Consider the following 13159-nt stretch of genomic DNA (forward strand, 5'->3'; position numbering starts at 1 on the left):
CCCCCCGCCCCACACAGTGGACTCACCACAACGGCGACCCCCTCGTGTACCATTGAGGGGGAGGCGTAGAGGCTGGTAGAGTATTTCCCCACATACAGGGTGGGCCTAGGAGACAAACAGATACATGCATTCCACTGTCATTTAATTTCTGGACCCCACAAAAGGGGGCTCTTTGGAGAGAAGAATCACAGCCCCAAATCCCACTCCTAGTAGGAAGCACATTAACCCCCGAGGCTCTCTGGGCCATGGGGGTGTAAAGACAGGGTACTGCCCTGGGAACCAGGAAAGCGGGACTGCGGGGCCCGCTGGCACTGATGCCTTCGAAGCGTGCACAGGCCACCTGCCTGCCAGCCGGGGTTTCCTCATTTGCAAATGGCGGGGCTGCGCTAGCTCACTCCCGCGACAGCCTGAGGAAAGGACCACGAGCAACGATCACCCGGGAGAGACTGGAGGCTTGTAACCATGGCACAGCCTCCAAGACGGCCCGACCAGGGTGCTTTGACAACTGAGCTGCCACCAGAATCCCCACTGTAGTGTCTTGTGGTTCCTAAAGATTCTAGAGGTTTTACAGAAGCCCTGAGAGAGTCAACTGCTCTTATCCAGGGGACGCACAGGAAATCCCAAACCCGGCGAGACTTCCAGCGGGTCCCTGTTAGGGGCATCGAGGAGGGGAGGGGATCTGGCTTTGTCCGTGGTTGTCATCAGCGTGACAACGCGAGGCTGCACATCCAGACCCTGCTGGTTACTATCAGTAGCCAGTCTGGGCTGGGTCACCTGCTGAATTCTCTAAACCTCTCTCTGCAAACCACCTTACATTTGAACGGTGCCGTAAATTCAGAGAACATTTCACACTCACCCGATCTCCTCCACGGCTCGGCAAAGTGGGCAGCTGAGGCCCAGCAAGGCTAAGTGACCGAGTTACAGGCTATTCACAGGTGGGGATGGAGAACACGAGCCTGCTGAGTCTTAGACACACCCCCTAACACTTTGGTCTTGATTTTTAAAGCAAACACGACTTACAGTAAAATTTTAGAAAATAACAGAAAGTTAAAAAATAAATACGTCTCTCATATTCCCACCACCTGAGATAGATCCAGATTGTACTACAGGTAGACAAGGCAGTCTCTCTCCTATTCCCACCCATAATTTTAATTTATTTACTATTGGAGAATCTGAAGCATCCAGGGGTGTCCAGTTCTTAGATTCTGAGGTTTCAGAACAAGCCGTTCTTGCCTCTTTATGTTCCTCACAGCTTCAGGGACGCCGGCCCCGAGCCCTGGTCCTCAGGTCATGGTACGGCTCACTGCTGCTACAGCACCAGAACACCAGGGCCACAGCCGCCCCCTTCTGCCCTGAGTCCCCGACTCACATCAGCTTGCTCTTGGCCTCCGTCTCCTTGGGGAACGGGTACTTCCACTTGGTGATGCGCCCCACCTCCCCCGACATGAAGGTCAGGTAGCGCAGGGTCTCCACAGCGACGTTGATGTGCATCACCTTCCGCAGGCCCTCCCGCTGCCAGATGTAAAAAGCCACCACGGGGGAAGCGTAGTTTTGGATCCACAGGACGTCCCCAGATTCACTGTCCACGGTCACCACCAGCCCATCGCCATTGGACACAAAGTGGGACATTTCTGTACAGATCAGATAAACATAGCGTGTCGAGTCTCACCCAGCTTGCGACCACATCCTCTACTCCCCTGGCAAGCTGCAGCCACTCAGCTAGAGGAAACAAGCCTTCTGGAGTGTTCTCAGATCGCCTCCAGACAGCTCCGCTGGCTTCCAGCGAACTCTCTCAGGCCCTACGATAGCAAGACACTGAGAGCTGCCGGGTTTATAAATATAAGACAGGGTCACTCTCTCACGTGGTAATGTTCTTTCTTCACTTGGTAATAGCATTCGATTCAATTAGTGGGATTCAACTGCTGAGAAGAAAGGAAGCAATGGAGAGCCTATGAATCTGGCATCTGACAGCAATCATTTCAAACTACCGAGCAAGCTGAAAGTCCGGGCTGACCACTGCCACTGCCCACGTGTGACCGCAGAGGAGGTCTGTCAGACTTTCGGGTACCAGTGTTAAGATGGGAAAACTGGCTTTTATGTCACAAGCTGATGTTTAATTCTGCTTCTGCTTCCCATGGGCTTGTAGTTACTTCCTTCTGGGACACGGAGGGACTCAACAAAGTGTGCCCTCCCTCCTCTCGGGCTAAACTCGCCATCATTTTACCTGGGTTCCCTCCACACTTCTCGCCCAGGCCCCTGCCTTCAACACTGACTACTGAAGTATTTACTACGAGTCCATGGAAGTCCAGAACCTGGTGACCAAGAGTGTCTAAAAAGAAAATGCAGCTTTCTGGAGCCCTCGTTTCCCCACAGGTCACAAATACCCACCCGACCTCACCAAGCCACCGAGGTGCTGGGGGAACTTACTATATTCCACGTCGTCCTCGGGCAGCGCAGCTGCGTAGTCGAAGTAGGTGGCGTTCCACCGGAGCTCGCGGGTTTTGGTGTCATACATGGTGATGGTGTACTCTGGGGAACACACACCAGCCTGTTACCTGGAGGGGCCACGGCACCTGCGGAGGTGCTGACCTCATCTAAATTATAACAGACGAATCCTCCCTAAATGGTGTGTAAGAAAACCCAGGCCATCCACGTGGAGAGAGACGGGCCACGTGGAGGAAGACTGGAGTCCCAGACGCAGGAGCGAACCTGGCCGACAGCAGGTGGAGCACAGACAGGCCGCCCACGCTGTGCCCTTGAACTCGAGACTCACAGGGTCATGAGCGATGTCTTGGTGTTGTCTTAAGCCACTTAAGTTTCCGGGTGGTTTATTATACAGTATAGCAACAGACAGCTGAGGTTCGAAATCGTTACCCAGATGTGCGATGGTGCCCTAACAAAAACCTGTAACGTGTAGCATTGACCTTGGGACCGGGTGGCAGATGGAGGCTAGAAGAGCAGTAAGGAAACTGCTGCTGGAAGCTGAAAACGATGGTCCAGGTTAGGTAGTGGCGACACAATTAGTAGAACTACTTCTTGCAGTAACTTGGAAAACAGAAGGAAAGTACCTAATAAACTCGTGGATCTGTCTAAGGAGATTTCCAGGCGGAATGCAGAACACACCAAGTGGTTTCTCTTAACTGCGTATGGTACGACGCAAGGCAGATAAGCTAAAGAAGAAACCATTCAGTTTTCAAGCTGGATCTAGAGGAACAATACAGGGTCCAGGACTGATGCCCTAGCTGGAAAAGATTCTCAATGTGAAAAATGGCCTTAGGGCAAAGATCAGGTTCAGGTGCTACCAATAAAAAATGGCTCTGGGGTCAAGATCAAATCAAAGATGAGGCTGTAAGGCCCTCCTTTGAGGCCTCAGAAAGATTTAAGGTGGTCCTACATAGACCCTCTGCTAGGTAAGAGGGTTCTAAGAACCGTAAGAGTGCTGTCCCATACCTCAAAGTAGAGAGATTTGTGGGTATGGCTTTATATCTAATGGAGTAGACTATAATTTGACACATGGGAAGCCCACGAAGATTTTTAAGGGAGTGATACCAGCATGGACCCAAAAAAACAGACAGTCAAAAATGGGGGGAAAAAAAAAGTCCTCTTTATCCCCAACTTTCAATGGACAAGGAACAGATTGAGAAAGCTACAAAACCCTCACTGTTTCTTAAGGAAAAGAAAGGACTTCTCAGAGGGAAGGACCAGGCTGCTGAAAACAATGTATTGGGGAACCAATTCCAGAGGGCAAGACTGGGCCCTAATCAAGGAATCTTCCCTGCCTTCAGAGTAGGGGAACCTGAAAACATGTGCCTGGCTGGATTCCAGAGTCACTAAGCACCAGTGACGGCTGTGTGTCCATCCTTCCCTCCCTTGTTGAAGGGGAGTATCCAGTGCAACTCTCCTATCTGTGTCTATGTTGGAGGGGAGATAATGTGTCTCCTTTGATTCACAGGTCTCCAGATCAGAAGCCTCGCCCACTTCCAAACCAGATACAGATCACAAGCTGCTGGATTTTGAGCCCCATGCTGTGGCTGGACTTGGGGAGTCTTGGGAAGGGGTGAGTATATTCTGCATGTAGGAGGGTTGTGAATTATTGCAACCAGAGGGGAGCCTGTGGTGGAAGGTCTGAAAAGATCACCACCATCAATACTCCCCCATCCCTGTACCTTACGTGACAGTCTTCCCACTATGAGGCTGAGTCTATTTCCCTACCCCTTGGTTCTGGGCTGGCCCCGTGACTTGCTTTGACCAACAGGCTGCAGTGGAAGTGAAATTCCAGGACTTCTGAGCCCAGACCTTAGAGGCATTGTAACGTCCACTTTTTTTTTTTTTTTGGCCGTCCCTCACCGCTTATGGGATCTTAGTTCCCAGACCAGGGATTGAACCCAGGCCCTCAGCAGTGAAAGCGCAGAGTCCTAGCCACTGGACCGCCAGGGAATTCCCGCAACGTCCACGTTTACTCAAGAGGAGAACCCAGCTGCCATGTAAAGAAGTCCAGGCTATCTGCATGGAGCTGAACCAAGGTCCCAGACATCTGAGTGAGCCCAGCCAGTAGCCTGTGGAGTGGAGGCCATCCATCCCTGCTGAGCCCATGGACTTGTGAGCAGTAAAATGTTGGTGTTGGAAGCCACTAAGTTAGGGCGGTCTGTTATGCAGAGACAGATAATGGAAACAACAGATAGCATTACACGCCCACACACACACACACCCACACACACACGCCACCGGACGCCAGAGAATAGCCCGATTCCCTCAGACACCGCAATTCTACCTGAGAACCAAGCAATGTTTATTCCTGGGTGAAGGCGGGACCACTGTAAGGCTTTACTTGATGGACACAGTAAACCAACCAACAAACCCTAAGTGGCCACTACAGTTGGAATACTTGATAGTTATGGGGGTTGGGGGTGAGTGGAGAGTCCTGCAGTTTCACAGAGACCCTCCCTTGTGATTACAGGAGAGCTCAGCCAGCCTCTAGGGCCCAAGATTATTAGTCTCACTCATTTTTAGAAAAGCACTGTTTTCCACAGCACCTGAAGGAAGGTTCTCTCTTTTTTTTAAGGCCTTGGCTACCTGAATGCTTAGACCTAAGTTTAGTGCTCAGTTGTAATGACTGCATCTTAGGTTTTGGGTATAATCTTTCCATTCCAAATGTTTTCTGGCTCGCTTCCCCTTTTAGCTCTATTTTAGCCGTCCATGCCACAGTTTTTATGGAGTAGTGGTATAGGTCAGGGGCTGCACACGTGAAATGAGTAAGGCAGATCCCTGGAGGAAAAGGCCCCCACCCATTCACTCGCTGCAGCCTCTGAACACCTGCTACGTGCCAGCAACACGCCAGGTGTGGAGACTCGGCAGGCGAACAAAACCAAGTCCTGCCCTCAGGAAGCCGACAGTCTAGCAGGGGAGGCAGAAAATACGCACATATGATTTAGAAACACGTAGTGATGAGTGCTGAGAAGGAAGGGGCTCTGCAGGGAGGAGGTGGGAAATGGTGCCGAGGAGGAGGGCGCTGCCGATGCCTGGAAAGGGCCGCCGATGGGCGGTGTGAACGGCTGTGCGTGCCGGACACGGAGAGCTGTGGTCCCCGGGCAGTGGGGGAGCTGCGAGGCGGGGAAAGGCTTCACGGAGAGGGAGCCTTCTGAGCAGCGCTGGGAAGGAAGAATGGACGCCGGCCACACAGGCAAGAACGTGTGTACCTGGTAGAGACGGACCCCACTACTCCAAGTTTAAAAAAAATAGCGCCGCTTATTCTGGGACCTGATTGGAAATGTTTAAGTGAGGGAAATGCAGCGGGGGAAGAGGCAAAAGAGGTCGCGGAGGCATCAAGGGGGCTTTGCGGGCTACGGTGCAGTTTAGACTGGAACCCTCAGGGCTGGGGGGCGGCCCTTATAAAGGGGAATGACATGGTAAATCTGTGTGTGGACTAGACAGTTCTGGCCCGCTTCTAGAGAATGAAGCCCGGAGGCAGAGACCCACGGGGAGGCTACTTCAGGTCCTTTTTTTGCAGACAGGCAGGTTGTACATGATAAAAGGTTCCTTCTTACCTGTTCGCCCAAGATACAGAAGAGAGGCTGAGGGGCAGAGACTATCCGCAAAGGCCGATGACAAAGTCTGCTGTTTCTCCCCGGTCAGGAGGTCAATGACATACCAGATGTCCTGCTTTTTACCTGCAAGGTCACAAGGACACGCTGTGATTTACACTCGCCCAATGTGGAAAAAACACATCCCTGCCAAACTAGCAGCCCAAGATGTTCTCTGCACTGACAGACAGGCCTGAAATTCTTACGATGTCAAACACATTTCTCTGTTGCTCCAAGGGTGACAAGGTTAATGGTAATGTGGAGATAATAAAACTTCTTGGACCACTGGGTCTTATAACAACTTAATAACCTAGTCATGGTATAAAAATTTCTCCAAGCCTAATAATGTAATAACTCACAGATTTTATTGCTCTGATGAGTGGCTTTAAATATGAAAAATCTGGCCTGTAAAGGCAATCCTTTTCCCATAGACTAGGATCTATATAAATCCAGAAATGTACCCAGGGGTTTGTCTCCCTGGTAACCATCATTCATATATCTCAATGTCCCTACTAATGAGCCCTCATGTAAAGAGGATCTACAGTTACTGTTTATAACTCTAATTAGCTGGTACCTGTGACCGGGCAGTAGAGTTGGTGGCAACCTGGTGCTAATGAGGCCAAAGTTATCTCGACCGTGACCCCAGCCAGTAAGTGACTCCCCAGCCACACGCTATACTCCTCCCCTCATTCAGCTGATTAAAAGTTATAAACAGGTGGACAGCATAACCAAACAACACGATGAGGAAAGCTCAAAGCATATGTATCAATACTTATGGTTATATACACCAGACCATCCTAGTAAGTTCCTGAGAAAGCTGCTTTATAAATACAGGATACTATTACCACGGCGATTTCAAGATAAATACAGCTCCCACCTGAAGGTCAATGCCTTCACCGTGATGCGCACGTCTCTGTTTTGTAAGGCTTGCTTTGTAAGACAAGCCTTGTCTCTTGTGTCTTCCTACCTTATTAGCCAAGTTTCCTATTTCAAGGGACTCTTGGAAGCACAGTACCAAGATGCCAGGAAGATCACAGGGCATCAGAATTTGCTAAAGCTACACTTAGTTCTAACAGAGGTAGCACACGTCTGAAACTTGTCTGTGGATCGCAACTTCCCGTTCTCAAAGACAAATCTTAATATGAAAAAGATCTGAAGACAGAGAGAAAACATCACCAAACAGCTGTGACCAGGATCCCTTTCCATCTGGCTTGGCACCCTTCGGGTTACTTCAAGGACCATCACAGCCTGCATAACTCAGCTACCACTTGAGTGGACGGATCGGCCAACTGCCACAACTTTAAATGCACCCTAAGTGATGAACTGCTGGTCAGAGCTGGAAGACCAGGCAGAAAACAGTGACACAGAGGGTGAGAAGATGTTCAGAGGGGCCCGGGGCATGGCCCAGAAGACAGAGGAAGCCTGTGCCGATCACTTCCTCTGAATCCCCAGGCTGGGGGCTTCCTCATTCTGAAGGTGTGCAAGGAAGCAAGAGCCCCGGTCTCCTTAGGCAAAAACTTAAAATCCAGCTTGGGCCTGCGCTCGAGGCCCACAAACACACATAAAGCTCCCGAGGCATGAATAGGCAATAAGCACTTTAAGTTCCTCAGAAAGAAAGCTGCTTTATAAATACAGGATATTATTACTACTACGCTTTCAAGACAAACACAGCTCTCATTTGTGTTACAAATGCATTTTTATTGACATTTTGGCAGTAACATGGTAAAAGGAAAGCAGCTGATCTGATGCTTTGAAGATGTGACCCCTGTAGGTATGAAGGCAGCTTATCTAAGCAAGCTGTTATGTGCTGTTTTTAATCCAATATCCTGATAGCAGGAAATACTAAGAAAGCCCTATAATTAATAGGCAGAGCCTGGCTTCCCTTTCTTGGCTCAGACGATGGTATTCACTTTAAATTTCATCCAGTTGCTTCTGGGTACGTTGCAAGTTGCAATCTGTAAATCGCAAGGGTAGGTCAACACAGCAGCTAAAAGCTTGTTAAATGAGTAACCTAATGGTGTCAAGTCTGCTCCCAAGTGGGGGGAACCCTTTCTTAATAGGTCAGCTGATCCTGGCGTGAACCAGCACAACCGAGGCAAGAAAGACCTTTCCCAGAAGGGCCAGTGGGGGAGCGACTCTACACCTCTCTCTCAGACACGCCACTTTCCCAGATTCTGGGGTTCATTTCCAAAAGGGATCAAAGTTTCAGGAACCCTTACCCATGTAGAGAATTCCATCCGAACTTCGGCACGGGGATGCCTGCACCAACTCTGGGATCGTAAAGGGAAGTTTCTTTAAAAAAAAAAAAAAAAAAAAAGGAAAAGATAACCAAGTCTTGTGCAATTATTACAATTTCACTGCACAGTTTCTGTTACCCAATTCTGCTAAAAGGGAGGAGCACTGTTGATGGTAGATGGGAGTTTTCCTAACTGGAAACCAGGGAGAAGGGGCACCCCAGGCTCCCCTATCCACTTTGGACAAGCCCTCAGCTCCCAGGTTCTGGGCATTATAAACAAGAATTCTTTTACTTGACAAGCCCCTCAAAGTCTCTTGTCCAGAGCGCTCCTGGGGATGACACAAACCTTCTCCGAAAAGACATACAAATATGGAGGGTTATACAATCTTTGAAATTCTAAGGGGGCGGGCAGGAAGAATTGTCCTGTCTTGGAAAATTGTCCCAGAGCCGGCTTGACTGAATAGAAAATGCTCCTCAGAGAGGGAGTGAGCCATGAGACTATTCTGAAGAGAAGCAGCCTCGGTGCCCAGCTGAAGCCTTGAGGGAAAGGAGAAGTCATCACTCATGGGCAACACAGGGGTTTGAGGCAGGAAAAGAAGTTTTGGTGTTTTCTCTAGCAAATAATTCTCTACTGAAAAACAGAAGAGAATTGGGTCTTTTGGTATTAAAAGGAAGTTATGGTAGGTGCCAGGAAAAGAAACTCAGAGCAATCCACATGTTTCAACTGCATTTCATCATAAAACCGATTCTTCTGAGTCTACAGCTGACATCTGACAAGTTCTTTTGGTTAACGTTTGTTTCAGAATACTTTATTTTTGGAACATTCTGTGTTCTTGAAACCGTTCCACAGATACCTGCTTCTACGATGCTGTCACCTTTCTCTCCAAGAAAGCAAAGATTTCTCTTGAGCTTTAGTAAACAGAACTTTAAATAACCAATAATGTGGATTTCCCCATCATCCCGGTGTTTAAACTAAGCCTTAGCAAAGGAAAAATGCCACGGAGAGGCAGTAACGACTAGGTTTCCCCCAGATGTTTCTGAGGATCAGAAAGTCGTTGCAAGGTTTCCAGTCTGGAGCCTGGCGGTGTCTGCTGAGCACCTCCTGAGTGCTGGCTGAGCCATGAGAACCTGCTGGTCCAGATCAACGTTTCTGAACTCTGAGCTGTACATTTAAAAGCTCACTGAGGAAGCTGTGAAAAGATACTGATGCCCAGGCCCCAATCCAGACCACCTGATTCAGAATCCCCAGAAATTTTTTTTTTTAAGCTCTCAGGTGATCTCAACGCACAGCTAAATTGAAGGTCAGTGGTCTAGAGCCTCCGGAGTAGAAAGCAGCTAAATACACTCACCGTCAGGCCTTCATTATTCTTGCCCCCAAGCGTATACAGGCTGCCATCGTTGGGATCTGGGAGGAATGCAGGCCTAGAAGTTAAGCAATAAGTATCAGTGAAAGATTATAGCCCAGGGCACAGAGTAAAATACCAAAGCCATGATTGGTGAGGTGGGGGGAGTGGGGTGTGTGTGTGTGTGTGTGTGTGTGTGTAAAACAATTCCATCCACTGCTCTTTCATTTTACCCACAGATAATTTTACCCGCAGATAATAAAATATCCTTCTGGTGCTCTATACTATACTAGAGTGAAAAAAAAGCAACCTACAAAGGAAAACCAGTACAAAACCACAGAAGACTAAATCATCATTCCGTCAAAGCGTCCTGGATGAAGGTAAAGTAAGTGAAAAGGACCCAGCAAGTCTGCTTTTCAGTTTCCCAGTCAGCTGCATATAGAACTTCAACAATTAATATTTAATAGCATGGCATGGTACGTAAACAGGGAGAACAAATCTGCCTTTGGTGTTCCACAAACATTCATTTTTAGGAGGCAGTAAAAGCAGACTCTGAAAGCTTGACATGAGAAAGAACCTGCCAAGGGGATGGGTCAAGGTTTCATCAGTAGCTTGCCAGGAAGCAGGTTCAAGGTGCTCTTTTGTAAAGTTAACCTGCTAACGACTGAACTACGACGCAGTCACTCAGAAACCCCTTGCTGAATCTTTCCTCTAATGTGTTTATAGCATCATTTGAGGCTCTTGGAGGTGCTATCCAACTTTTACTCCAAAACACACACTCTAGTAGCAGGTCACGTTCCTGTCTCCTCTCCACAGTTAAGCACAGTGAAGAGGGAGAGATCTAAAGACCCCTGGGCCCTCCTGAGGACTTGGGAAGCTTAAGATCAAAACTTGACTTAAGTTACATCTCAAATAAGCCTTTTTAATACCATTGCCTTCCCACCCCGCCTCCCAGGGAACTGACCATCCTCTCCCCAACACAGACTTCTTTCTTTCAAAGCACCTGTAAGACTTCCTATGTCTCAGTCACTCTCATTCTACCTTAAATTTATGCATACGTGTACTCCCAGCAACTAGCTTCGTAAACACTGATTGAATAAAATAGAAAATGAATTAAAGGGAAGTGCTGCAGCAAATCAGAAAACTTACTCTTCCACGTGTGTTGGAACCTGCAGGACTGGATCTGTGCAAAAGAACAACAACAAAGGCACCGTCAGACAGACTCTAAAATATCAAGATTCCTAGAGTTCCCAGGACTAGCTCACAAGAAGGACCGATAAATTTATCTACATAACGTATGTGAAGGCACTTTAGAAAACTCACACACAGAAACACAAATGTAAGCTCTTACAACTGTCGCCGAGATTGGAGAGAGGCCTGAGAGCAGAAGGGAACTGCTGTCAGGAAACGTGCCTCTAACTTGGGGGACGGGCATAGAAGGAAACACTGGTGACAACCCGCAGTGGACAGTGGGTCACAATGTCACTATCTGACACGTCAAGGACTTCTAAAACCTAAATCATCCCTTGGTCAGATGCCTGTCCTGCTGCTAGATACTCCCACTGGGAAAAGCAAAACTGTGACTTAAGAAGCAATTTGGCTGTTGATGAGAATTTGACTGGATGGTAAATGGTAAGTACACGCCTTTGGGGCAGGAATATGACAATTATAGAGCCTTGAGTGTCCATTCTTCTTGATTCCCTTCGATCCATTAATTCCATTTCTAGAAAATCTAGTTTTAAAACAACACAAAATGTGGAAAATGCTTTCAGTACAAAGATCCTCACAGCAGCATCACAAATGACCTAACTATTTAGTGATATGGTTAAATTATGGACTGTCCACTTGGTAGAAAATTAAGGCTTCTGAAAGGGCTTATAAAGTTTAAAAAACTGTATAAATCTTTATACTGTTATGTTCAGGAGAAAAGATAACATTGTACCTAGAGTATTAATGTAGCTGAGGATAAAAACCTTCAATATGCATTAAAAAAAAAAAAACTACATGGAAAGGCCAAAAAAAAGAGTGGGAACTGTAAGTTATCTTTGTTGGAAATAGAAATGACTCCCCCACCCTTTCTATATTGCCCCAAATTTCTACTAAAGTAGGCATTACTTTTGAAATCAGAAAAAAAGTTTTTTCTCCAAGTCAGTTTTAATATTTGCAATAGTCTAAGTGGCAGAATTTCTCCCTCCCTAGATTCTCCTGGGCACAAATCAAGAGGATGCTCCCGATTCCATGGGGTGGATGGAGGTGGGAGAGAGAGGCCACTGACACTGCTGTAACAGAGCTAAATCCCCAGGCACAAGACCGCACAGCAATGAGGCATTTCCAGCCATCAAGACCCCACAGGCTATAGGCCACGCTGCCCACAAGTACAAAGCTGGGGGCGAGGACGGCAAATACTGTGATATGATTTTGGACACCGGCTCTGCTGATGGTGACAGGCAGCTGTCTAATTCCCTGGGTCAGCCTGGATTCTCAGATGAAGGAAAACTCTTTCAAGCCTTATCAGCTGTTGATTTTGCTTTACAAGCCCGGCTCTGACACAAAGGCATATGGGTGTTCACAACAACAGAAGCGCAGGCACCACGTGTGGTCTGTGGGCAGCGAACAAACAATTCATTAAAACCAAAAGCATTTCGGGAAACAGCAGGAACTTTCAGTCAGAAAGCACATGTTTATTGTTCCCACTAATCACCTCTCGGTATACTCTCACAAACAGACTGATGCAAGAGACAGGAAACGAGGGCACACAGCACTCACCCTACTGAAACAGTCAGGGAGCCATTATAACCCAGCTCCTCCAGCGCAGCCCAGAAGCCGTGCACGCCAGGGACAGCAAGAAGGCATATTCCAAAGCAAACACAGCAGGCAAGAGGGCATCGGTTTTGCTCACTTCAGCCACTTAAAGGTATCGCAGATCAACCCAGATGAGGAGGACACTACCGAATCCCAGCCATTCACCAGAAACAAGCCGTGGAGACCAACGGGATTTCGACTCCTGTTCCTGAGCTTATCTTTGCTGGACAGTGTTTGCTCACTCTCAGGGTCTCGTCCTCTGGTGCAGACTTTCCTGGTTTTCTAGAGCTTATTCACTGCTCACCTGACACGGAGGCCTCAGGTCCCAAAGTGTGCCCTGCACCAGAAAGGTTCCAGTTAAGACACAGGCCACCAGCAGAAGCCAGAGAAGGATGGGTAGACACCTACGTGGGTGTTGAAGAGCCATGCTTCCTCCTAGGCTTGAGGGGACATGAACTCCAGCAGGGGTACCTTCTCATCCATTCATAATATAGGGCCCCTGGAATAAACTTCAGCAGAGCTGCAGGCCACGTCACAGCATGACTGCTAACACAGCTCCGATACACGCAAGCAAATGCGTAACTGTGACCTATTCCACTCATGTTTTTCCCTTAAAGAATCATTTGAACCTGAGCTTTGCTTTAAACTACTACAGGAAAAAAGAAACATCATATGGGAAGGGGGCAGATAAGACAAAA

The 13159-nt window shown here is 48.1% G+C and overlaps 1 protein-coding gene across 3 annotated transcripts in view; it reads right to left on the reverse strand.

Annotated features, from left to right (window-relative positions):
• ERN1 (endoplasmic reticulum to nucleus signaling 1) overlaps positions 1 to 13159 on the reverse strand; it is a 95582-nt gene that overhangs the window by 39010 nt on the left and 43413 nt on the right. For all 3 annotated transcript variants that reach the window (XR_016389019.1, XM_022589151.3, XM_089901421.1), the window contains exons 3-9: positions 10809 to 10842; positions 9666 to 9738; positions 8300 to 8372; positions 6045 to 6167; positions 2428 to 2529; positions 1370 to 1631; positions 27 to 105 (exon numbers count right to left, since the gene is read on the reverse strand). Coding sequence is in view for 2 of the 3 variants with exons in the window: in XM_022589151.3 (XP_022444859.1) it covers positions 27 to 105; positions 1370 to 1631; positions 2428 to 2529; positions 6045 to 6167; positions 8300 to 8372; positions 9666 to 9738; positions 10809 to 10842 (746 nt within the window). In the remaining variant the exon portion in view is untranslated. The remainder of the gene's footprint in view (positions 1 to 26; positions 106 to 1369; positions 1632 to 2427; positions 2530 to 6044; positions 6168 to 8299; positions 8373 to 9665; positions 9739 to 10808; positions 10843 to 13159) is intronic.

This window comes from Delphinapterus leucas, chromosome 19, assembly GCF_059928025.1.
Source record: "Delphinapterus leucas isolate spDelLeu-1000000601 "Yukka" chromosome 19, BTC_Dleu_Yukka2, whole genome shotgun sequence".
NCBI classification, from domain to species: Eukaryota; Metazoa; Chordata; class Mammalia; order Artiodactyla; family Monodontidae; genus Delphinapterus; species Delphinapterus leucas.